We start from the raw sequence: 25,036 nt of genomic DNA, 5'->3' as shown, positions 1-25,036 counted from the left end.
GAAAATATGGCACCCATGGTGTGTGCCAACAATTCAGAACTCAGTTTCCTGCTGTTGGTGTCACTCAAGCTGTTTCCTGTGTTCACTGCTGTTTATCGGCTGTCCCAGACTGTGGACATGCCAGCTGAGACATGCAGTATTTGGCATCAGCTTTGTTCTTTGTGTTTCATGTATTCTGGTAAAAAAATCATGGTGGCATCTGGCAGTGTTTAAGGCCTCTAAGCCAGGAGGTGGAGCCAGTCTGAAATGGTTTGGTGCTGTGCAGCAGAGAGGGACAGTTCTGGTTCTCACATCCATTCATGCAGCAATCTGTACTGCCTGGCTTGTCTCTGCTTCAACAGCACCTCATAAAAACACCACCAAAAAATACCACAATGACAAAATAGTTTATGAGTGTGTAGTTGGGTCCACAATTGGTTTTGCAGTGTTACTGGGCTATGTTGGTTTACTGGCCATCCTTAATTTCCTGTTAGCCTTTCTTCCAGACAACTTCAATGAGGCCAAACTCATCACTTTCAGCATGCTGATCTTCTGTGCTGTGTGGGTGGCCTTTGTCCCTGCTTATATCAGCTCACCTGGCAAATATGCAGATGCTGTGGAGGTATTTGCCATTCTGGCCTCCAGTTTTGGTCTCTTGGTTGCGCTGTTTGGACCCAAATGTTACATAATACTACTGAAACCAGAAAGAAACACAAAGAAAGCTATCATGGGTCGAGCCACTACAAAGTCATAAAGCATCAAGTAAGTGCTTGACAAGCCTTTTATTTTAGTTTAATGCAGCACCAACCTGCTTATATGGATTTCTCTGTATACAGTCATACTCCTGAGAAGATGCAAAACATTAACATTAACCCAACATTACCCATACTTCCATGTCCCAGGTCTTCTCAAGTAAGCTGGAAAAATCATCCCAAATTGGAAGTTGAGGACCTAGCAGACAGTTACCTAAGCCAAGCATTCCAGGGTTATCGTTCCTCGATGTTTAGGTACACCAGATCTGTCAAGCAGCACCTCATCAAAGATATATAACTGCTAATCTGATACAATGACTACACAAGCAATCATCAACCTTTTGCGTAGGGTATTCTGACACCAGGTACATGACCGAAAATTCCTTTCTTCAGGAAACGTTGTGATTAACACAGAAGTCGAATTGCAAGATAACACTCCACTTCTGACCAGGCATGCTGTTCCTCCCATTGACTTGCCTTAAGTTTTCTCAATCATTGCCCCTGTGAGCATTGAAGTAGGCTATTGCAGAAGATCTACTGAAGCCTCAGGTGGCAAACTCTGTGGGACCCCACCCAAAAATTTGAGAAGGCCTGCCTAAACACAGAACTCAGTCAAAGACTTCCTCTCAGCAATTTCAGGCACATAGACATGTTTCTCTTGTTTTTGGGGAAAACACAGTGGCACATTTCCATGAGCTTGTAAGTATCCAAACAGCTGGCTAGCATCTTTCATCCTGGGCAAATTTTTGTGACCTGGGGTCAGCACACTAAGGCCCCCTCACTGGCGAGAAAGCTGTTTAGAACTGATGTAAAACACCTACTCACACGCATGCAGCATAACACTCACCTACATTCATATCCTTCTCATGTGGCTGCAGGTACAGATCCTGAAGATGCATTAAGCTCTCTCTGTGCCATCAATACCTAGTTCAAGAGTAATTTAACATAACTCGACATCTGCAGAGTACTCTCTTTTTTATTTTTTTTGTCATTTACCTTTACTGTCAGACTGTTGTCTTATGTTTTCATCTACACACTGTCCACATTTTCACATGAATTGTAACTGAAATATGTGACAGTAAATCTTGTTACCAATGAAATCACACAAATATTTTGCTGTTGGTGTTTCAAAACAATCTCTTTAATACAAGGGCATAGGTTTGTATATGGACAGTAGGAACATGACCCTGCCAATATTTTGGGAGGACAGAATTCTCCCTACCAATATTTATTATAATAATATTAATATTATCTAATACTTATGATATGTTTAGAATGATGTCTGTGTTGTCTTTGCCTTTGTTACTGTCAAAAACTTGAGGTTACTTTTAAAGTGTCACTGCAGCAGTCCTTGCAGTTTGGATGCAAGGTAGTGTACACATACTGTTGTGCAAACCTCTAACTGGTTAATTCTCTGTTCCATTCACATCACTGCTCTCTCTCTCTCTCTCTCTCTCTCAACGATTGCAACCTACATACTAATGTATTGCTGAAAGGAGCTGAACTAATTGTGTAACAATACACTGTCTTAAACTTCTCAACCTTACAGACGATCTTGCACAGAGATAATAAATCAGTTTAATTTGCTCGTTCACTTGCTACTGCTGCTTCTTTACATACAATGCACAAGTTTAGTTTCCATACATGTCTGCGCATGAGTATAAAGCTGCAATATCATAAATGATCCCAGAACTGCTGGTGTCCTTATCACTTAACAAGCTCCAGTCCTTGTCAATGGCCATGGAGATGTCAGAAAGGAAAACTACAACAGCTGATAGTCAAACTAGCTTCCTGAGACAATAACCTGGTGCTGCCAAAGAGGGCAGTAAAAAACATGATGAAGGCAAATCGGCTTCAGGTCCCCTATGCGACAGAACGTTGTTCTGAGATCAGATGTGAGAGGAGATATCACTTCCATTTCAGTATCACTTCAACTGGTGTCTATTTTTAGCTTTAATTGGTCAAACATTTCTTGCCTATATAGAATATTTGAACTTTGCTGTGCAAAATTTGTGAGTTTGACACTTGAAGACTGTTCTTACATTCATCTTCTGAAAGTGATAAGTTTCTCTGAAATTAAATATATTTACATATTTTTATAGATTTTGGTTAATTGATAGCCTACATGATAACATGTAAATTGACACATGATAACAGACTGCATCTTAAAACATGCCCTTTTCAAGTAGATTACAAAGTGAATACATTATTATTTTTCATGTCTTTTGTTATTTTCTTAATTTTTTTCTTATCAGACAGTCAAGTTCTTTACTTGAAGGCAACAAATCAGATAATTGCCTTTATGCCCTAATTATTTTTATGAGACTGAATGAAACTAAATGGCCTTACTGCTAAAATAACAGAATTCCTACCTTGGTCACCAGCCTTACTTCATAAGAATCAGCTTTGTTTTGGAAACGTTGAGACCAAATCTATGCCCTTGCTTTAATATCATAGATGCTGAAGGACAACTTGAAGAAATCCCTTCTCAAATTGGAAAAAAAAACACAAATTGCATGACAAGTCACATCAGTTTCAAAACATGTACAGTTATTTGGAGCATTTGAGGTTTTAGGGACGTTATTAGATGCTATAACAAAAGCAGAAAGTTTATCTTTTCATATTTGTCAAAACACTATAACAGAGAACTACAGAATAAACTTGTAATACACCCTTACCCTTATACTTATTTTTCCCTTCAAATTCCAAGAAGAATATTATTATTGGACATATGATCAAGAAGCAAATGCTAGGGGCGGCCCGGTAGTCGAGTGGTTCGGGTGCGTACCATGTGTGAGCGTAAGACGCTCTGTGCAGGCAGTCACCGGTTCGACTCCCGATCAGTCTGACTCTTTCCTGCATGTCATTCCTCTCTCTCTACCCCCTTTCCTGTCAGTCTCCACTGATCTATCATAAGGGCACAAAAAACCCAAAAAAAAAAAAAAAAAGAAGCAGATGCTAAACTGGAGTTATGTTATGCCAGTACTTCAGTCTTCCATCACACCTTGTCAAGGTTTCATACATTTTCTTTTCTTTTTGTGTAGTAAACAGTTGAACTTTAAATGCTCATTATTTTTACAACCTTTTCTTATAATTATACAATATGAAATATAGTATAACATGCACTTTTTGTTTTATTGTTTTTTTTCCAAATGCTGAGAGAGAAATCATATATTGATTATGAATGTATTTATTTTATATTTTCAACACATGTTGAGTAATTATTTGTAAAATAAGACATAATTTGTTTAAAACGACACTCACAAAATTACATTAGAATTGTTATAACATATAAATGTAAATATTCAAATAAACTTGGTGAAGAACTATATTGATTGTAATAAATTTGCAGAGTATTATCTCTTTTATGTTGCCATCTTAACTATTTTCAAACGTATGATGTACTAGGACTGATTTTTGTTCATTAAATTTTTCTTGGTGTTCTTCTCTGGCTTGAATAATATGATGAAACACTTTGGAGCAAATATACACAAAATTAATCCAAAACTGGAGGCCAGAATGGCAAATATTTCCACAGCCACAGTAAATTTCCCAGGAGAGCTGACATACGCTGGGATAAAGGTGATCCAGACTGCACAGAAGATTAGCATGCTGAAGGTGATGAACTTGGCTTCATTAAAATTATCAGGCAGTTTACGAGCTAAAACAGCTAACACAAAGCAAAAGACAGCCAGTAGGCCTATGTACCCGAGTACAGCCCAGAAACCAATAGCTGAGCCTAGTGCACACTCCAGGATGATTTTCTCCTTATATATGGTTAGGTTTTTCATTGGAAAAGGGGGACTAACAACCAACCAAATAGTACATATCAAAACTTGAATAAACGTGAAGGATAGTACTGTCATTCTTTGCTGTGGAGGACCAAACCATTTCATGACATTACTGCCTGGAAGTGTAGCTTTGAAGGCCATTAACACCACTATAGTTTTCCCAAGAACACAAGAGATGCAGAGGACAAAGGTGATCCCAAATGCTGTGTGACGCAGCATGCAGGACCACTCAGAGGGAGCTCCAATGAAAGTTAATGAACATAAGAAACATAGAGTCAGGGAGAAGAGCAGCAGGAAGCTCAGTTCAGAGTTGTTGGCCCTGACAATCGGGGACGTCCTATGACGAAAGAACACAGCTGCTGTTATCACGGCAAGACAGGCACCACCAACTGAGAAAGAAGCCAGGATGATTCCCAGGACCTCATCAAAGGAAAGAAACTCTACAGGTTTGGGGAAACAAGCGTTTCTCTCTGCATTAGGCCAAAACTCCTTGGGGCAAGAGAAACAGTCAGGGGAATCTGAAAAAATAAATCAAAAAGGACTTTTAGTAGTCATATATTTGATGTTGTAGATATGCATGAGAAAACATTATTAACTACTATTAACTATAAACTTATTTTACCTGTGACATTGCTAATCTCTCCCTCAGGACATGGAATACAGTCATAACAGCAGATGGGTTTTCCTTTCTGCAGCACTTTACGAGTTCCTGGAGGACAGCTGTCAGTGCACACTGACACAGGCACCTGTCATATAGATACAGATAAACTCTCACAGATATGGATTATTGCTACACAGCTGTTACATGTGAAGCTATTGCTCCTCACTTGTGTGCTACCCTCCACCCAGGTGAGGTTTCTGTTGATAGTGAATTCCTGGCCCACTGGCAGTGATGCATCATAGTGCCCAACTGTCACAAACTCAATTTTGCCACTCTTACTTTTTTGCCAGTTGACCAGTTCATATGTGGCTACAGGATCCCCGTTGGCATCAAATGACACATCATAACCATTTTGAGAAAAATTTACTTTCTTCAGCTGAGTAAGAACCTGTCAGGAAGAAGTAAAGTCATGTGGTGATGAAAAGAAAAGAAATTATGTAAAATAAAATTATTTTTTTATTCTATAAAAGGTGCATTATGGCTAAAAAATGTATTGCGCATGTCGCTTAGGCGGTAGAATGGATTGTCCACAAATAGGAAGGTTGGCAGTTTGATTCCCAGCTGCTCCAGTCGACATGTCAACGTCTCTTCAACGTGTGGGTGGGTGTGATGGGAAAAGCACTGTATGCATAGAAAAACTGTTGATGAATTTGTGAGTGAATGGGTAAATATGTCTGGTAGTGTGAAGAGCACTGAGTCATCTTCAAACTTAAATAAGCAGTATATAAGCAGGGGAAACAGTAACAAAGTACATTTAAATGATTATTGTACTTTTAATAAAAATTTTGAATTTTTAATTAAAATCTATCTGTATCTGTACTTCACCTAGGTATTATTTTCATTGGGAACTTCTGACTTTTACTCCATTACACTTAAAAGACAAATATTGTACTTTTATCTCCACTACATTTATATGAAGGACTTGTTCATTTGAAGCAGAGCTTTTAGTCAGTGGAATGAATTTACCTTTATTTTGAAAAAATGTGACAGACCATACACTGTGTTCATCACAGGAGAAAAACTAATCACTACCAACACCTACACTATCAGTCATGTTGTGCTGCTGCAGTTTTGAACAGCTCAAGTTTGAACTTGGATAAAGATGGAGCAAAAGATTCTTCATCAGAGAATTACAGCCTTATCTTAAGTCCATGATTGAAATTTTAGAATCAAAAAAGAGATTTGTTTTGTTTTAAATGTTTGATGTGTTTACTGTGACCAAATCCGAAAACATCAAAAGCTCCTTTTGTTTATTCAGTTGTGTTTTTATGTCCATTTCTACAAGCTTCTTATTCTACAGGTGCTACAGTCAGTCATTCATTCAGTAGCTTGTTTTTGAGTCATTTTTAAAATGTAGAACAATACAACAATGCAAGTGCTCCAGTACTTTAACTCAAGTAAAGATTTGACTGAAAAAGATCCTTTATTGGAGTAATATTTGACCAGGAATATCTATACTTTACTGTACTTAACTATACTGACTCAAGTATTGAAGTTACATTCTTTTTCCACCTCTTCATATAAGTGCTGTCCATTTCACATTTATTTGTTTCAGCTTACCTGTTTGGACTCTATCCTGGTGAGTTTGTCACACTGAGTTGATGTATTTGTTTTCTGGCACACTGCATTATGAATGGCATGAGCTATTGCATAAACAGCCTTGTACACCATGTTAGTGATTCGGAGCTGAGATGTGTCAGTGTACGAGCTCTGGAGTGTCTGTATGTCTTCACTTCCATCACACACACTCTCGTCTGTGACTGCACCTAAAAACATGGCAAAGAAGCAAGTGTTTTTTTTAATTGTGACAATGATTTTACATTATTATTCTATCTTATGTGTTTGCTTGTAAAAAAAAAAAAAGAAATTATATTTACAAGTACTGTTTTGAGAAAGGCTGTTCTTCATACCTTTATCTACAGTATTTTCTTTTTTTAAAAGTGCCTGTTTCTTTGTTTTTATTTTTTGACTTAATGTGTACCAGTGTATTTTAACACAAATAAGTCTAAAATTAGACAATTAGTAACATTTGTGAGAAATGTTCACAACTTTTCCTTTAAACATGAACTGGCCTTAACTGTTTCAATAAATAAATGTCAGGATACTAACCTAATTAGACCTACATATATTGTACCTGATACATGCTAGTAAATGTAATTGTTGATCTTTTAACCTCTACAGCATAGAAATGGGCCTCAGGACTCCATCTTGCAAGAGATTTCCCTTTTAATAAAAATCTGATCTTTAACCAGCTGTTGACTTTTTTTTAACACAAGAAGCTCTACACTAATGCAAGCCAACAAAACAAGACAAACACAAGGAGCCAACTGTGGCTATCACCTATATTAAAAATCAATACAATTTCCTCACTTTTGCCCAGCCTGCAGTTGAATGCATCCTCCCAGAACTCAGTCAGCACTGGGGATGCAGCCACTTTAGTGGGGGACAGATCTAGCAGGAAATCTCTCAGACCTGGGATGACAGATTGTTGAATGCCAAATCCAATGGCTCCGACAAGGAAGGTGTACCTCAGGATGTCTGGGTTGGTTATCCATGTCTCACTACCTATCCACTGGCGAGGTGGGGAAGGCTCCAGTGACAGCTCCTCCAACAAGATTCTCATGTCTCCAGCGGCTGCAAATGCCACAACGACCACAGCTGTCGACCTGGACAGATATAAACATAAAACATTGTGAAATATGCATCAAGGCTATTGACACAAACCAACATGATAAAGACTTAAGTGTTTATGATGCCTCCAAATTCATAGTAGACCTATAGGTCTCACCGACTCATTTTATTAAGCCTAAATATAAGAGCAATAAACACCAGGCAAAAAGATGAATTGCCAATTTGCCCCGAACATAATAAAATAATCTACAAAACTTCTAGTTTTATATTAGGCGAAATTGATTTGTAGTTATGTGTTCAGAAAGTCAGTGTAAACAAAAGAAACACAAGCACATCTGTGATGTAGTAACCTGCGGATAACATCAGCCACTCTCTGGATCTTGCTGCGTGGGTTGGTCCGATAGAAAGATTCTGAGTATTCAACACAGATTCCCTCTTTTTTCGCTGCCTGCAGAAAAGAGGCCATGCCATTATTGCCATAGTCCGAGTCCGAGCGGACAGCACCGATCCAAGTCCAGCCAAAGTGTTTCACCAGTTTGGCCAGCGCATCAGCCTGGAACTGGTCACTGGGAATTGTTCTAAAGAAACTCGGGTACTGCTGCTTATTGGACAAACATGCACAAGTGGCAGAGTGGCTCACCTGAAGGAAACAATGTAATTCATTCACAACACAATGAAATAACAATAAAGGAGAAGCAAATCTGTTTTAGTATGTTTTAAACACAAAGTTTACCAGAAATGTAAAACATTTACTTGAGGTATGTTAAAGGGGCCGATGACGCGCGACATGCTGATGGATGGCGTGGAGCCAGACTCACCAACGATACCCATCACCATACCAGATTGCGAGCAGTTGTTGCCGATGTAAAACACTGGGTCCAGGCCATTTGACAGCTGGAATGCCGCACGGATCGCCAGGGGCACTGAGGCGCAGGCGTCATGGATCTGATAACCGAGCCTGATGCCCGGCAGCAGCTTCGAGCTGTTGTTAATCTCCTCGATAGCGAACACCATTGTGCGTAAGAAGCGCAGTTCACGGGAGTCGATACTGCACACAGACACTCATGTCACTGTTGGAATTTACATGTGGTAAGGATAATTCACAATTTTTACAGTAAACGTGCAATAAACAACTGCACTTCAGAGTTATGGACAATAACTGATGCTGAGGTGCATTTGTGAAATGTATATCTCAAAACTAAAAAAAACAAACAAAAAAAAAACAACAACAACAAAAATGTGTGTGTGTGTGTGTGTGTGTGTGTATCCAAAATTGACGGGAATTTGATGCACAGATTAACAAAAGTCTTAATTTGTAAAATCGGCAATCAATCAATAAATAAGTTGTTGAACACATCCATGTTTTCAGTCAAAACAGTCAGAAACATATTATTTTTGTGAATATAATATGTAATGAAAATACTAATTTGGCCCTCAGTGTCAAAAAAGGGAAAAAACATTAAAAACTTTTCAAGAGCACATAAAAGCCATGCAACAAGATTGTAAGCACATCATGGAGATTGTAACATTTCTTTTTCCCCACACAGTCAAACATCATTTGTCTCCGGCTTCTTTCTCTCACTAACCTCCCTTTGCATCTTAGTGGCTCAGGCATGGTGGTGTAGTTATGCTTCACTGTCTGCATATAGTTGTGTATGGAGAAAACACCCCCAATAACGTAGTCACCATCCATTGAGAAAGCAGGTGGATGAGCTGTACCCTGCAGCTTACATTTCACAGATGAAGCTTCAGAACTGACCCCAGCACCAGACCTAGCCTCTGAAAGCCCAGCCCTTTGTTTCAGATCACTCCAAGAAAAGTTCGAGGCAAGAGCTGAATTCAGCTCAAACAAACCCAGAACCAATGTCAGGCCGACAAAGAGAGATGAGCACGCCATCACCTAAATGTCTGCAAATAGGCACAAGTGTGTTTTCACAGGTTTATATAGATTTTCAGAAAAAAGCTTCCCTCCTACAGTACGTCATCTTACACTGCCCTTATTCAGTGATGGTTGTTTAACTCCAAATGTTTTAGTTCTATGGGCTGCATATACTTTAAAACATCCAATAACCACTCCTGTTTCTCTACTATTGTAAAGTTACTGTGGTAAACACCAGACATCTTCCCAATAACCCCTATACTGTTTTGTTTTTTTGCTTGGTTTTAGCACATAAGCCTTGAAATGGTAAAGATAATGGGTGCTTGGGTTTTCTTAGGTTAAATTTAGTTTAAAATAAATCACAAGATTTATTGCTCCACTATGATATCTGTAAAAATAGTGGGTGGTAAAACTGTATAATAGTGGCGGGCTGTGAATTGCCTTTTAAAGTTCAGCTTTTTTATAAATTGACTAACTTGACAGATTGCATTTTACTAGTCTGAACATCAGAGAGAGCACTGAATATTTAGCCTAACCTGTTGTAGGATTTCTGAATTTTAAAGATAGTGTAGTGGAGTCTGTTGGATTCTAAACTAAGCTGTGACAAAGTCATACAGTTTAAATGGATGATAGAAAAGCCTAGTGTGAAGCAAGCAAAGCAGAGCAGACCCAGACTAGCTAAGCCAGAGATGTCTTGAAAGGCCAACATGTCCTATGCCTATTTTATGGTTGTTTGAAAGGCTGGTGATCCAGCGTTTTTTTGTCAGTATCATGATTTGATAGTCATGAATTTATTTTTGTGCGTTTGTTTGTCACTGTATATTTTCCACCCAGTCAAAATGAAAATTTGTATGTAGTTTGGATAAGCAGTAACAAAGCAACACAGTAGGTTTTGGTGGGGTAACCTGTCCTGCAATCTACCAAATTTTCAAATGTAAGGAGCCACCCAGGTGTAGTGTACATCTACAGGGAACATTTAACTATTTGACCAAAATTGTAAGAGTTTTGAGTCTGGATTGACTGTGGAAAGTGTAGGATCAAGCTTTTATTTTGGTACTTCCAGTGACCAGCAAGGTGAATTTGCAAACTGGCTAAATATTTATTTTCACTAACATTTACATTTAGATTCAACATTTAACATTTAGATTTTACATTTGGCATTCAAATTTAGATTAAATTTTTAGAGTTAACGTGTAACATTAAGATTTAAAATTAAAATTAAAATTTAATTTTACGTTTTAATTTAAGTTTTACACATAAATTTACTTTTATACTTTACTTTTAGATTTAACATGAATTTTACTTGAAATGTTTTTTAAGAAAGGTTATTGCTGTAAATTGTTTTTGTTTTTTTTGTTATTTTTGTTACATTATTTGAAGCTAAATTTGGCTAAATTTTGCTGTTTAGTATGCGCCACTTTACATTCAGCGCCTGATTGGAGGTTGTAAATAAGTAAGTAAGTGTAAATAAGTTGCCAATAATTGCTCCTTACCTGTGCACCCCACTCCATTTCAATAGAAGCTCCTCTACACCCAAGAAGACCAACAGCATGATTCATTTTAGCAAGTACTCTCAAACAACATATTTTTACATTCAACTAACAAAGCTCCCTTGAATGGGTTTTTTGGTTAGGTGCCTGATGTAAGGTCTGTGGTTAATATGGGATCAAGACTTGTTAGAGAGCTTCAAAGTCAAAGATTGGTCAGCAAAAAATTTCTCTGCAACAGAGATTGCTAAATGTTTCCTGTTCCAAATTGACAGTTAGTGTTTTTTTTTTTTCTTTTGCAAAGCTTGATTTTTTCCCCAACGTTAACCCCATGTTTGTTCCTGTATATGCACTTAGGATAAAATGATGAGTAGTACAAAGCCAGCATATGAATTAGAGTAGTGCCATGCCATTTTCTAAAAATGTTTTGTCCAGCACGACATAACACAGATGTCATATTTCCTTAAGTACTGTTATGTGTCTTAGCTTTTGTCCTTCTTTACTCATACTTGTCTTGAACTGCATTTGGACAGTCCCCTCTGAATGATGCTTCTCTCTGTATTATGATCTATAAGACCTTGGATAATCTATCTGCAAAGGATAAAGATGTACCCATCTAGACACTATCAGTAATAACAAAAGCTGTTATGGAGTGCGGTGCACTGCCAGGGGTTTGTGGGTATCCACACAGTTGATCAGCATCTTTCACCCTGGGCAACTCTGGCAAAGGACAGGACAGTTTGATTTAGTGGCTGGTTATTCACAATTGTCTCTTTCATATTGTAGCAGAGCAGCCTGTTTGTGGTACAAAACACAGCTTGATGCAGTTATCGGAACTTTGGGAGCTTTATGGAGCTTAGAACACGCCACAGTGGGCCGTGGCAGATGCCAAAATAACAGTAATAAAGCTAAAACAGAGACAGAGCTTAACCAAGCGCTCCCTGTACTGGCGAATCCTGCGCTTACTCTCCCCCGGGACCAAAACAACCTCCCTTCCGGTAGTGCGCTAGAGGAAAGATTTAGGAGCCCTAGGAAAACACAGTGCAACTAGAACAATGAATGCATTACTGAACATAAAAAACATGAACTCTGCCCCCAACACGTTACATTGCCCTCACCTAAGTGGTTGGCTGCCCCCAGCAACCTAAGTGTCCATAACAAAGTCTCTAAAGTGTTGGGGAAGCCACTGCCGTCGTTGTGCCGGCCTGGAAGCTTCATCGTGTGATGGCACAGGTGTCTGGGGCTAGTCCTCAACCTCTGGCTCCCAGCCCGCTGGACCCAGGGGTCAGTAAAGTGTGAGCCAGTCGCGGTGGAGCACCACCACCCGCTTCCTTTTGACTAGAGGCATCCAGTACACAATATCCGACAGTCTACAGGGCCCCACCCACTGGCTCATGAGCTTAGGGGACAAACCCTTCTTGTGCTCTGGGTTGTACTCCACACCTGAGCCCTGCGGGCAAAGTCCACTCCCTTGCAGCAGTTGTCATTGGCTCGTTTCTGCCTGGATCCGGCATCCGACAGAGCCTGCCTGGTAAGTTCATGCACCTCCCGCAGCCATTTCCAGAGGTGGTGGAGATCGTCCAACCCAGGCTCACCCTCCCACTCTGGTAAAGGGGGGCTGCCGAACACAAAGCCCACACGTGTACCGAGCTCACGCCCAAACTTGAGGGCTGCAGGAGTGCATTTGGTGGATTTCTGAACTGCTGTGCGATACGCCCACAGGACCAGGGCCAGGTGCAGATCCCGGTCGGCAAATTCCAAGCTGTAATCAGATGCTGCTGGGGATGGAGACTTTGCACCACCTTCAAAGCCGATGGAGGGGGAACTGTCCTCCCCCAATGAAGTGGTCCACAAGGCCGCCACCACTTGGGTCACTGCGCGTTGCTCCTCCACGTACCAGCAGTAGTGGCACTCTTTTTTGTTGCAGGGGCTCTGGGACAGCGCATCTGCATTGGCATGGAGACAGCCAGCCCGGTCGCAGATCTGAAAATCATAGTCCTGCAACATCTCTGACCACCAGGCCAGCTGCCCCTCCAGTTCTTTCAAGTGGAGGAGCTAGGTAAACACGGTCAGTGCGCAGGAGGAACTTCCTACCCTAAAGGTAGTGCCGGAAGTGGCAGAGGCCCAGGACACCAGCCAGCAGCTCTCAGCGAGTAACACAGTAGTTCCTCTCTTTTTACATAAGACAAACAGAGCTCTTTGCAATCTGAGAGGAATCATCAGCCTTTATGAGCAGATACAGCTGAGTATCATCAGCATAACAGTGGAAATTTATTCCATGGCTATGAATAACTTATCCTAAAGGTGAAATATAAAGAGAGAAAAGCAGAGGGCCAAGAACAGAGCCTTGGGGTACTCCATATTTCACAGCAGAATATGTTGATATAGTGTTATTATAGGAGACACACTGTGTCCTGTCAGATAAATAAGACTTTTGCCAGGTGAGTGCCAGGCCAGAGACACCAAATGTGTGTTCCAGTCGTTCAAGGAGAATACAGTGATCTATCGTATCAAAAGCTGCACTAAGGTCCAATAAGAAGAGCACAGAGGTGGCGTCAGAGTCCATAGAAATCAGAAGATCGTTTACTACTTTAGTGAGCGCTGTCTGAGTGGAGTGGCAGGTCCTGAGGTTGAAAGCTCCTGAGACACAGCTCTTTCCAGTACTTTGGAAAAGAAAGGAAGGTTCAAGACTGGACAATAATTTTTTAGGGATCCAGGATCAAGGTGTGGTTTTATAAGTAATGGTTTGACCACAGCAGATTTAAAGCTACTGGGGATGGTGGCAGTCATTAATGATAAATTAACAGTGTTCAGCACTGAAGGTCCCAGTATAGGCCAGAGGTCTTTGGAAAATTTTAGCTGGTAGAGGGTCCAATAGGCAGGTGGTGGGCTTAGAAGCCAACACCAGCTTAGACAATGATTCAAGAGAAGAGTCTCAAATTTCAAAAAATCATGGGCTGTGAAGGGGGAGCAGCTGAGGGATGGCTGCTTCTGAGTCAGTTTTGCTACAGTGTCAAAAAGAAAGCTAGAATTGTGTTTATTTTTGTTGATTAGCTTAGAAAAGTGGCCAGTTCTAGCAGTGGAGAGGGCATACTTGTATCTCAGAACACTCTCGTGCCACTGAACATAGAGAACTTCTGATTTTCCTTTACGCCATTCATGCTTGAGTTTTTCACACAGTCAATAGCAGCAGTGAAAGGAGCGAGGACTGCTATACCATGGCAGACCATGGCAAAAAAACTGGACAAAAGAATATGATTGCTTGATTTTGAAAGATGATGTTACTGTTACGTCCAACTTTTATATGACATAATGACAAAAAAAGATTTTTTTTAGCATTTCATATGACATTGGAGAATACACAAGATGTTCTGAACCATCAGTGACAACCATGGATGGAAATGATTTCTATGATTTTCATCAGTTATCAATGAATTCATAATTTATCAGTCATCGATGAATGCAAATTAACTATTCAATCAATGTAATTTTGTCTGTCATTAAATGGGTATTATGAATTATTTATAATTTCATAATAATAGATTTTCATTGTGTGTACAGTATATAAATGCTTTGTAAAACTTGTAAAAGTTGTAACTGGTAATTATGTTGTTTACAGAAAAAAAATTGGTGATGACAGTATGAATTATAATATTTGGACACATAATTTCATAAAATGCATGTACATATACATTTAACACACAAAATTATAAAATAATTCACCACTGATTGTCACATACAGTTGTAAAAACAGGTCTTTTTTTTTTTTTTATTAAAGGGGGGTTTTCATATTTACACATTAACCACACATTAACACCCCAAATTAAAACTCCATTACTCTAGTCACTATTTACTCCATTACTCTAGAATACTAGAGTAATAATACAATATTTTTTGAAATAGTTTTACTTCTTTCACTGTTATCATCCAGAACATTCTCATAGTCAAAAAACAAGAAAAAAAACAAAAAACAAACAAACATCTGCATTACTATATTGTTCAGACATTTTCAGATATGAATTAAAATGAAAATAAAGATAATTTATATTATAATTTATATTAATTAATTTTAATATTAATTTAATAATAATTGTAATTTTCTGAATGTTTATTATTTTATCATTATCATTTACTGTAACCAATGCATTTTAGAGTTCAAATAATATACATAGATAACATGGGTCCCCTTTATTTTATATTGTATAGAAAAAGTTTTGGATATATTATAGTGTAAAAGGATGATACAATTTAAAATCACACAAATTTTATGTTTAATTATAACTGTTTAGTTGTACATATGCTCAATAGTTGAAACATTAGCAGAAACTCTCTTAAAGTCAGGAGATGCTTTTTTCAAAAAGGTTTGCTTTAATGTATTTCTGGCCTAAATCTTATATGAAAAAAATATTAAAACACACAAACATTTAATTCAAATGGAATGGGTTTCTTATAGACAATGCATTCAGAAAGTGTTCAGACCCCTTAAATTTCAATCATGTCCAATCAATTGAAATTACCCCAGGTGGATTCCAATCATGGTGTAGAAACATCTTAAAGATGATCACTTTAAATGTGAGGCACCTGAGCTATATTTCAAGTGTCATGGAAAAATTTTAATAAATTTGCAAAATATGGGGTATCATTATGGGGTATTGAGTATATTCTTGAGGGAAAAATGTTTTTGCATTATTTTTTTAAATTTTATTTTATATATTTTTTTATTTTTTAGGATGAGGCTGCAACATAACAAAATATGAAAAAAAATAAAGGGGTCTGAACACTTTCCAAATGCATGGTATGTAACCTGTTTTTACCTTTTTTACCTTTGCATCATGTTTTTCTTGCTGTTTTTTTCTGGTTTTAGAATTATGATATAGCACTTTGGAGCAAAAATGCAAAAAAGAAGTCCAAACGCTGAAACTAAAATAGCAAAAATATGGACAGCCACTGTGTATTTTCCAGCTGTGCTCACATAAACTGGAATAAAAGTAATCCACACAGCAAAGAATATTAGCATGCTGAAGGTGATGAACTTTGCCTCATTAAAATTATCAGGGAGCTTCCGAGCCAGAAAAGCCATTAGGAAGCACATGCAGGCCAGGATGCCGATGTATCCAAGAACACACCAGAAGCCAACTTCTGAACCAGTAACACACTCGATGATGATGATAGCACTGTGGTAATCTGTGTTGTTGTTTGCATAAGGTGGGCTGGTGAGCAGCCAGATAAGACATATGATTACCTGAGCAGAAAGAAAAACAACAGGCTCTTAGTCAACACAGTTAAAAAGATATTTCTTGAAAGCTGGTTTTTGGAAAGATTTTCTACCTGCACAGCTGTTCCTAAAAGTACACTGGTTCTCTGCTGGTTGGGTCCAAACCATTTCATGACATTACTTCCTGGCAATGTGGACCTGAAAGCCATTAGGACTACTGCTGTCTTAGCCAGGAGGCATGAAATGCAGAGGGCAAAACTGATCCCAAATGCCGGGTACCTGATACGGCAAAGCCAGTCTGAAGGCTCACCAATAAACAACAGGCCAACAAGGAAACAAACAGCAAGGAACATCAAGAGGAGAAAGCTCAATTCCATGTTGTTGGCCCGAACCAGTGGTGTGTCTTTATATATGAAGAATATGGCAAGGATGGAGAGGGAAATACACGCTCCGAGGACAGATACAACACAAAGCACCATGCCCATTAATTCATGGTAAGACAAGTACTCAATGGTCTTCGGGACGCAGAGGTCTCTGGCTTTATTGGGCCACGTGTCCTCTGAGCAGCGGGAGCACTCTAAAGAATCTGCAGATGGAGAGAGAAGAGAATTTGTTTTAGCTTAGATAAGCAGTCCAGTTCATATTTGCATAACACAGAAGAAATGGTGATAAAAGACAGAACACAACACACCAGTATTATTACTAACTTCTCCCTCAGCACAGGGGACACAGTCGAAACAGCAGATGGGTTGCCCCTTTCTCCTGGCGATGCGTGAACCTGGAGGACAGCTATCACTGCATACAGACCGGAAAGCCTGAGAGGCAAAGTTCAGCCACTCAGAGAGACACTGATTTCAAAAAAATATCACTATACAGTTCTGTCTCTGTTACAGTATACTGGTGTCTGCAGTCTCTACTTTACATACAGACTAAAAGGTGAAAATAGCTTTGAAAACTAAATTATGAACCCCAAAAAGGTCTGTTAAGGCTTAAGATGGAGACAATTCTGAGTAAACCATTAAGAGGATTACAACAGGGTATTGCTGTAACAGGGTATTGGTGTATCTGTAATAATTATTACACAAAGAGCAAACTGTTTGATCAACAACAGATGTGAGACCATAGTTAACATTAACAATACCCAATATAATAATGTCAACAATGTATCTTTTTTTCCTGTAAACATGCTGCATATTTGAGCTGCAATCTGACAGTTTTTCATTTATTTTTACTTTCATAAATGATATTTAGATATATTTATATATAGATTTTACTCTGTAACCAACCCAGGTATCAACCATTAACATATTTAAAGGGGAAAATATACTTATATATACTTACAATATACTTATACTATACCACAATGCTGGGTTATTATTGGGTTTATTTTTTCAATATTTGTATGGAATGTGTCTCAGCTTGAAAAGGTTGCATTGGAAGAGACATTTTTTCTGTTTGTTTAACAATAAAGTATATTGCACACTAGTAGGAACAAACTAGCTGATGTGTTGATCAACAGTACATACAACAGTCTAAGAGGTGAACATGGTCTCAAGCCTGTTTGCAGAGAACACACCTGCTTCCCAACAGGCCACTGAATCATTGAATCATTTATGACCAGGCTGTATCCAGCAGGCGGTGAGGCATCATAGTAACCTACTTTAACTAAATGTAGTGAGCCATCAGGACTCCTCTGCCAGTTCATTAGATCATAAGAAGCAATTGGGTCACCGTTTTGATCAAAGTTGACTTTTGCCCCCAGTGCAGAAAAATGAGTACGCCTCATGTAGTGGATGAGCTGAGGGAAGAAGAGAAGCAGGTTATCTAAACACAAAGTATGGTGCATTTTCTTCTTTCTCAGCCTTTTTAGAAATTTATATTTGAAAATAATATTTCACCTGGAATTTGTCTCACCTGCCATGGTTTAAAATTTTTAGGGTCTGCACAGGTGCTATTAAGGAAAGGGCCCTTTCCAATTTTGCAGTTACTCATATCATTCAATGCATGTGCCACCAGATACACAGCCTTGTAGACATTATAGGACACTCGTAGCTGTGTCACATCAGAGTAAGGAGAGTAAACATCATCTAAATTCTCTGTCCCTTTACACGGAAGTCTGTCAAGGTAGTTGTCGTCCCCATGGGAGTGGCTGTTCACTGACCCATTCAGTCTGCATTTAAATGTCTCCTCCCAGAATTCTGCCAAGAAAGCAGATTCATGAATATTGGATGGGCTGAGACTGGTGAGATGTTGCTTCAGTCCTGGAATCACATCAGCTCTCCGGATGGCAAATCCCAGCGTTCCCATCAGGAGATCTCCAAACTGTTCCCAAAGCAATGTAGCAGTGGCCCAGGCCTCACTGGCGATCCACTGCAGGTCGGTCATATTCCGACGTCTTATCTCTCTGAGAATGCCCTGCATCGATGACTCACTAGAGAAGTTAATGATGACCTTTGATGATGCCATCTAAAAAGTACAAATGTAGATACATTTAATAATTGATTAAGTTTAAACAGCTTGAAAATCTTAAATCAAGTGATGGTGAAATATGGTTCATATTCAAGCAATCATAATGTCTACAGCTGTAAAATACTGCACTTATGAATATGTAGATGAACAAGACACATGAAAGCTGAAAAATAAATAAGAAACAATATCAGGAACATGTTACATGATATAGCAGTTCAATTGAAATGCTTCAAATGAAGGTGAGAAACTGCCAGAGAGGTGATGACTTAACTTTAAGTTAACTTTTTAGTTTTTGGTGCTCCTGTACTAAGCTCTGCGAGCCTAAACTAAAGTCTAACTGATGATGTGACTGTTTTAAACTCTACAGCCTATTGTAGTGACGAAGGGAAGTGTTCCTGAGACAAGAATAGATTTCAGTGACAAGTAAATGTATTTCACTCTTTGCTTCAAAATTTGCTTATCTCATTTTAATTGATTTGATTAAGTTGTCTGTTGTTAGAGAAGTAAATACAGCATTAATACCATCAATGAAATGAAATGTAATTTTCAGGATTAGTGAAGCAACTATTCGGAAATGTAGGTCACATTTCAATGTTTTTGTTATGTTGCCTGCACCCTCTATGACAACCCCTTGTATGAGAAGTTAGTAGTGACACAGAGGTACCTGAACAACATCCAGAAGCTCATCTAGAGCCGACTGACTCAGGGCTTCAGGGTAGAAGTGAGTGTAGGCAGCACACACACCATACTGCACTGACTCCTGGAGGAACAGCTGGATGGCAAAGCGAGCATAATCAGATTCCACGCCAATAAGTCCCACCCAGGTCCAGCCGAAATAGCTAACCAGCCGGGCCAGGGCTCTGATCTGGAAGGCATCACTAGGCATTGTGCGCATGAAGGTTGGGAAATCCCTCTGGTTACTCAGACAGCTGCAGGATGCGAAATAGCTCACCTAGTATTTTGACAAAAAGTGATTAACCTTGTGCATGCTTTGGCTGTTGAAAAAGCATCAATTTTCCTTGCACATGACTTGGAAAAAGGAGTTTAGTCTCTCCAGTAAATTAAGATCTGAGCTGAGTTAATACTGAGTTTAAAGTATGGTGATTTGAAATGGTTTATACATGTCTAAAAACATCATTTTGTCAGATCCAATCAACAGCAACAAACACTTATTTAAACTCCAACCATATCCTGCGAAATATGGTTGGATTTTGAATTTTTCAAAACAAGTAAAAGTTTCTGTGTTTCAACATAAAAATTTTTAAATAATTTCGAAAAAATTGTAAAGAATTAAATTTTTGATCATTTTAAAAACTATTGGGTTACCAGATTATCACAAATCTGAAAAGTTGTGTAACCATATGACTCCAGACTGATTTACATGGTAAATATACATATTATTCATAACAAAAGTGCTCAAATAATCAGGCTGCTCACCAGAGGGATATGGAAAGAACCTAGGCTTCTTAGCAGAGCCATAGAAACCCCAGAGCCAGCATCTCCTATGATAACTGGGGACACAGTCCGGCGTATGGCAGCACAGCCTAAATTAGAACCATTAATGTTTCTTTCTACACCTTCGTCCCTGTTCATACTTTTGGCTCTGAGCCCTCTCTCTGGCTGGCCGTTCACCAACAGCAACAATGCTCTCAGAGACACAGGTATGTCATTACAGCTGTCACGGATATGGAAACCCAGCCTGAGCTGTGGCAGGAGGTCACTGCGCTGGTTGATCTCTTTGATTGCAAAAGTCATGGTCTGAATCCAGCGCAAGGCACGAGCACTGAAACTGTACAGAAGTGAAAAGCAGTTCATTGCAAAGCACAAATATATACACGTTAGAATACCCTTAACACAAATTCAGTTAAATGAAATCTATGTGAAATACACAACTCATCTATCATCACATACATTTAAACAACTACTTACTACTTATGCGTATTAGGGGTTGGTTTTGTTTCGTATGTTTGAGGAGAATACACAGGGCTGTAGTGTAGAGGGAATAACCCCCCGATAACTACATCTCCATCTTGGTACAGACTGTTTTTCTCCTCTTCCCCCAAGAAAACACAGTTATCCAGAGCAGCATGAGAGCTAGATGTACCCCTAAAGAAAGAAAGAAACATAAGAAGATGTGCAGCCAACAATGCCATGGTTGGCCTAGGTTTGAAAGAAAGCTCCAGCTCAGTAATGACAAATATTCATAGGCTGAATATACATGCAAGTGATTATGATATTTCAGGACACAGCTGATTTATATACTGTAGTTAGCACACATAAATCGGAGGGGACCGCCCAGATACAGTAGTGACATCATTGAGGTTAAAACCCTATGTTCTCATGGTGAATACTGTATACATTAAATAAACATTGTTTCTTCCTCACATACTATATGTATGTTTTATATTTCTGTTGTTTGTTCAGTTTGTTTGATGAGTCCGTTCAAGTTTTACTTAATAAAAAATAAAATTGTAATGATTAAAGGATCACAGGAACCTGTTCCAACTATGGCATTATTCCTGTTCTTCAGCAGCACAGCAGCTTTGGTCCTCCGTCACTGTCACTGGATGCGTTCACAGCAAAGCTGCGTGGTCATCCGTGTTTGACAGTGCTCACGGTCAAACACAGAATCACTGTAGTTGTGCATATAAAAGTGAAGAAACACAACCTGGAGCCAAAAAAAGAAGTTTCAAATTGTAGGAATTATGAAAAGTGAGCAATCATATGGCCTGTGTAAATAAAGCTGTCTCGGTTTTTTCAGACATGAGTGGAACCAATGACTTAAAAGCACACATTCTGTACAGACAGCGAGTATGTTACCTAACACATTTTTTTTTTTTCTGTAGTTTACATTTTTTCATTAGTATTTCCTACTTGAGTGAATTTGTGTCTGCTTCATTAACTATCTTGCCCACTCTACTGTGTAAATAAGCATGTGCGTGTCCATGTGGGTTATCATTGCATCACAGCTTGTTTCTTTCAATATGTTGAATAAAGCACATCCAGTAAATGCTGTGTGAAAAATCTACATGTTATTCAAAATATTTTAAACATTTTTTAACAAATTCTAACAGTCCAAAAAGACTATGAAGTTGAATCAGCATCAGTTTCATCTAATGCTGAACATCACTGTTACATCACAGTTACTTTTTTCATTCAGTTTGAATTAAGCCACTTGAGTAAATTAGGCGGGACTGCTGATGTCCAATCCAGAGGCACTCTGACAGTAATGAGATGCAAGGTCAAATAGTGTATATAACTTGCCTAATTCTTTGCTCTCTCTCTCTCTCTCTCTCTCTCTCTCTCTCTCTGTCTCTTTGGTTGATGTGTAACATTATGATGTGTGACTATATAAACTTTCACATTATGTACCTCTGAGTCTTTCTTATTGTTATTGTTACCCTCCTTGTAAAACCCTCTCCTTCTCCATCATCTGCAACTCTTCTGTAAAGGTGATGCGTAGCTCTCCCGCAAAAGTGGTGGTGGCATTTTCAGCTGAGGGGGAGATGACTCCCTTCTTGAGAGACTACATGAAGCAGAACATCACTGGTATCCAGTGGGTGGCTAGTGAGGCCTGGGTCACAGCATCTGTCTTCACAGGGAGCGAGTATTACCCCTACCTGGGGGGCACCATTGGGTTTGGCATCAGAAAAGGTCATATCTCCAGACTCAGTGGCTACCTGCAGACAGTAAACCCTACAAGGTATCCTGATAATCTTCTGGTGCATGAGCTGTGGGAGGCTCTGTATGGTTGCAGTCCTTCTCCATCCTCTGGCTCCCAGATGCCCCCCTGCTCAGGGCAGGAGTCCTTGTTGGAGCAGCATTCAGCCTATATGAATACATCCAGCCCTAGAGTGGCCTATAATGTCTATAAGGCTGTATATGCGATTGCTCATTCCCTGCACAACATCCTTCTCTGTCAACCCGGCAGTGGGCCTTTCCAAAACAACTCATGTGCTCAAAGTGATGACATACATCCATGGCAGGTATAATGCAGTTTTCTTACTGTTACAGTATGATACAGAAAAGCTTGTTTGAGGCGTTTTACAGTGTTTCATATAATCTATTGGTTTTCAAGCTCCAATACTACCTCCAGGAGGTGACATTTAACATTGACGGGGAGGAGGTGGATTTTGACCTCAAGGGCGACTCCATCCCCTATTATGATATCATCAACTGGCAGAGAGGCACAGGCGGGAACACTGAATTTGTCAATGTGGGGTTGTTTGATGGAACTAAGCCTGTCGGCGAGGAGCTGGTGATCCAGGACGACAGAATAATGTGGGCGGGGCATCAGAGTGAGGCAAGCTGCTCACACTGTGTTTTTACCTTCATCAGATGCCAACTGTTGAAGTTCTGTAGGTTGAGGTGGAGGTAAGTCAGGTGGGCAGGACAAGCTGGATCTGATGTGAGTTCCTTTGCATTCAAACAGTAAACAATAGACATTCAAGGTCTGCCATACAGTATGACATACTAGGTGATGTAATGCCTGCCACTGTGTTCCTAATGGTGGAATTTGTTCTTTAAGATGGTAAATGCATCTTATACACCGTATGGCATAGAACAAAAATAACTTTAAAAGAAATTCTATTCAATGTTTACTTATATTTAAAAGTAATGTATTTCATATGTGTATTGACTGGGCAGTGACAGCTATATGTAACTGATATTGCAGCATTGCAAATGCAGTACAGTGTAGAAGCAAATAAATAAGTATAATTATACGTTTCACTTTAATGTATATTTTTAAGAAATAAAGATAGAAGAGAGAAGTGGTCTTTGAAGTTTGTTGGGAAAATATGGGAAATTGCGTAGTAATTATATAATAATGTGAAGATATTAATAAGATCATGACAGTCAAGTAGGCCATTAATTATGTAGTATTTACATAGTAATTATGTTGTAATGTGGAGAAACTGCCAAGAAATAACAGCCAAGTAAAAGCTGTAAAATGACAATAATTTCTACCCTGCCATACCTGCGAGCTTGAGTTTTGGTTGATCCACAGTCAGTGGGGTTATGATTTTTTAGGTTAGGTTAGGTTAGGATCTTTTCATTTACAAAATACTATGAGCTAATGTATTATAACATGGTCAGGCTTTTGTCCTTAGGGAACAACTATCTAACACCACACTGAAAAAAAAATCACCACAAATATCTGTGGTGATTTTCAGTAATTACTTCATTGTTTTTAGAGAAACACAGATTTCCATAAATAAATAAATAAATAAAAAAGGCTTTTAGACCATGATGTGTGGATAATATGCAGAGGGGGGAGGAGCAGAGGGTATGACACAGGGATACAGACACCAAGAACCAGAAAAAAGTGTACAACTGTGCATCAAGATCAGGTCAGACTGTGTACTGTGACAGACAGGCAACGCTTTCACTTTTACTGAAGGAGTAAGCCCGAGCAAAAATTAAGCCTGTATGCCCAACAAGTGAATAAAAGCAAGTAATTATACCCGATTTTTGGCTGGATCATGACAGCAGGGCCAGCCCTATAACCAGGAATGCCCCTTACTGACTGACTGACTGACTGACTGACTGAATCCCTGACTGAGCTATGATATTTCTACCACTGATCAACTGAGTACCTCGTCACTGAGTTGGAGATTCTCGTGCAAATAGGTTCTACTAGCAGGGTGTTTACAGTCTTCAGTGTTGCTAGTTTGTCGCTACATTTAGAGACTTTTTTTTCAAATTGGGTATAAACCTGGTACATGACTGGACTGTGTATGGATGCCGAATGGGGGCTTAGGGCTACACATCTTGTTATAAGCAGTCTACTGACCCGCTCTGGTTTCAGAGGAGGAGCGTTTCCACTACACAAATTAACTACTTTCATTACATGTATCATTATTAATAAAGGAGGCAGAGGAATAATTAAACATCCAACACACCACGCAGAGAGAGCAGGAGAGAGGGAAGGAAAGAGAGGTCATTGATAACAAGGCTTCATGCTAACAGCTATGACCAATTCTACATATAAAACCGAAGGAGTTAGACCTGCCTCTAATGAAAGTCTGTTACATTCTGGAGTTGGAAGTAAATGAAGGCTAAACTAATGTGGATCTTAGACAGGGGCTGTGCTCTGTGTGAGAGACAGATTAAGAAAGATATATCTATTTGTGTCAAGATGGCCCTAGGTTTCACCTGGTAGAGCACACCT

The 25,036-nt window shown here is 39.1% G+C and overlaps 2 protein-coding genes and 1 pseudogene across 2 annotated transcripts; 1 reads left to right on the top strand and 2 right to left on the bottom strand.

The window, feature by feature from the left end:
- The first annotated feature begins 6 nt into the window (after positions 1-6).
- On the top strand, positions 7-1,104 carry LOC139632423 (vomeronasal type-2 receptor 26-like; annotated as a pseudogene).
- A 2,938-nt stretch (positions 1,105-4,042) lies between these two features.
- LOC139631958 (extracellular calcium-sensing receptor-like) lies at positions 4,043-9,507 on the bottom strand. The gene is made up of 8 exons (XM_071496649.1): positions 9,401-9,507; positions 8,568-8,862; positions 8,165-8,454; positions 7,554-7,849; positions 6,744-6,949; positions 5,350-5,571; positions 5,145-5,268; positions 4,043-5,040 (listed from the first exon to the last, which is right to left on the bottom strand). The coding sequence occupies exons 1-8, from the start codon at positions 9,505-9,507 to the stop codon at positions 4,136-4,138; spliced, it is 2,445 nt and encodes an 814-aa protein (XP_071352750.1). The 3' UTR covers positions 4,043-4,135.
- Positions 9,508-16,282: 6,775 nt separating this feature from the next.
- On the bottom strand, positions 16,283-20,019 carry LOC139631957 (extracellular calcium-sensing receptor-like). The gene has a single exon (XM_071496648.1). The coding sequence runs from the start codon at positions 18,859-18,861 to the stop codon at positions 18,262-18,264; it is 600 nt and encodes a 199-aa protein (XP_071352749.1). The 5' UTR covers positions 18,862-20,019; the 3' UTR covers positions 16,283-18,261.
- Between the last annotated feature and the right edge of the window lie 5,017 nt (positions 20,020-25,036).

This window comes from Trachinotus anak, unplaced genomic scaffold (assembly GCF_046630095.1).
Source record: "Trachinotus anak isolate AG129_WGS33_773 ecotype Australia unplaced genomic scaffold, CSIRO_AGI_Tana_v1 ptg000014l, whole genome shotgun sequence".
NCBI classification, from domain to species: domain Eukaryota; kingdom Metazoa; phylum Chordata; class Actinopteri; order Carangiformes; family Carangidae; genus Trachinotus; species Trachinotus anak.
The sequence above is the reverse complement of the archived record's forward strand: the minus strand, read 5'-3'. Positions and strand labels throughout refer to the sequence as shown.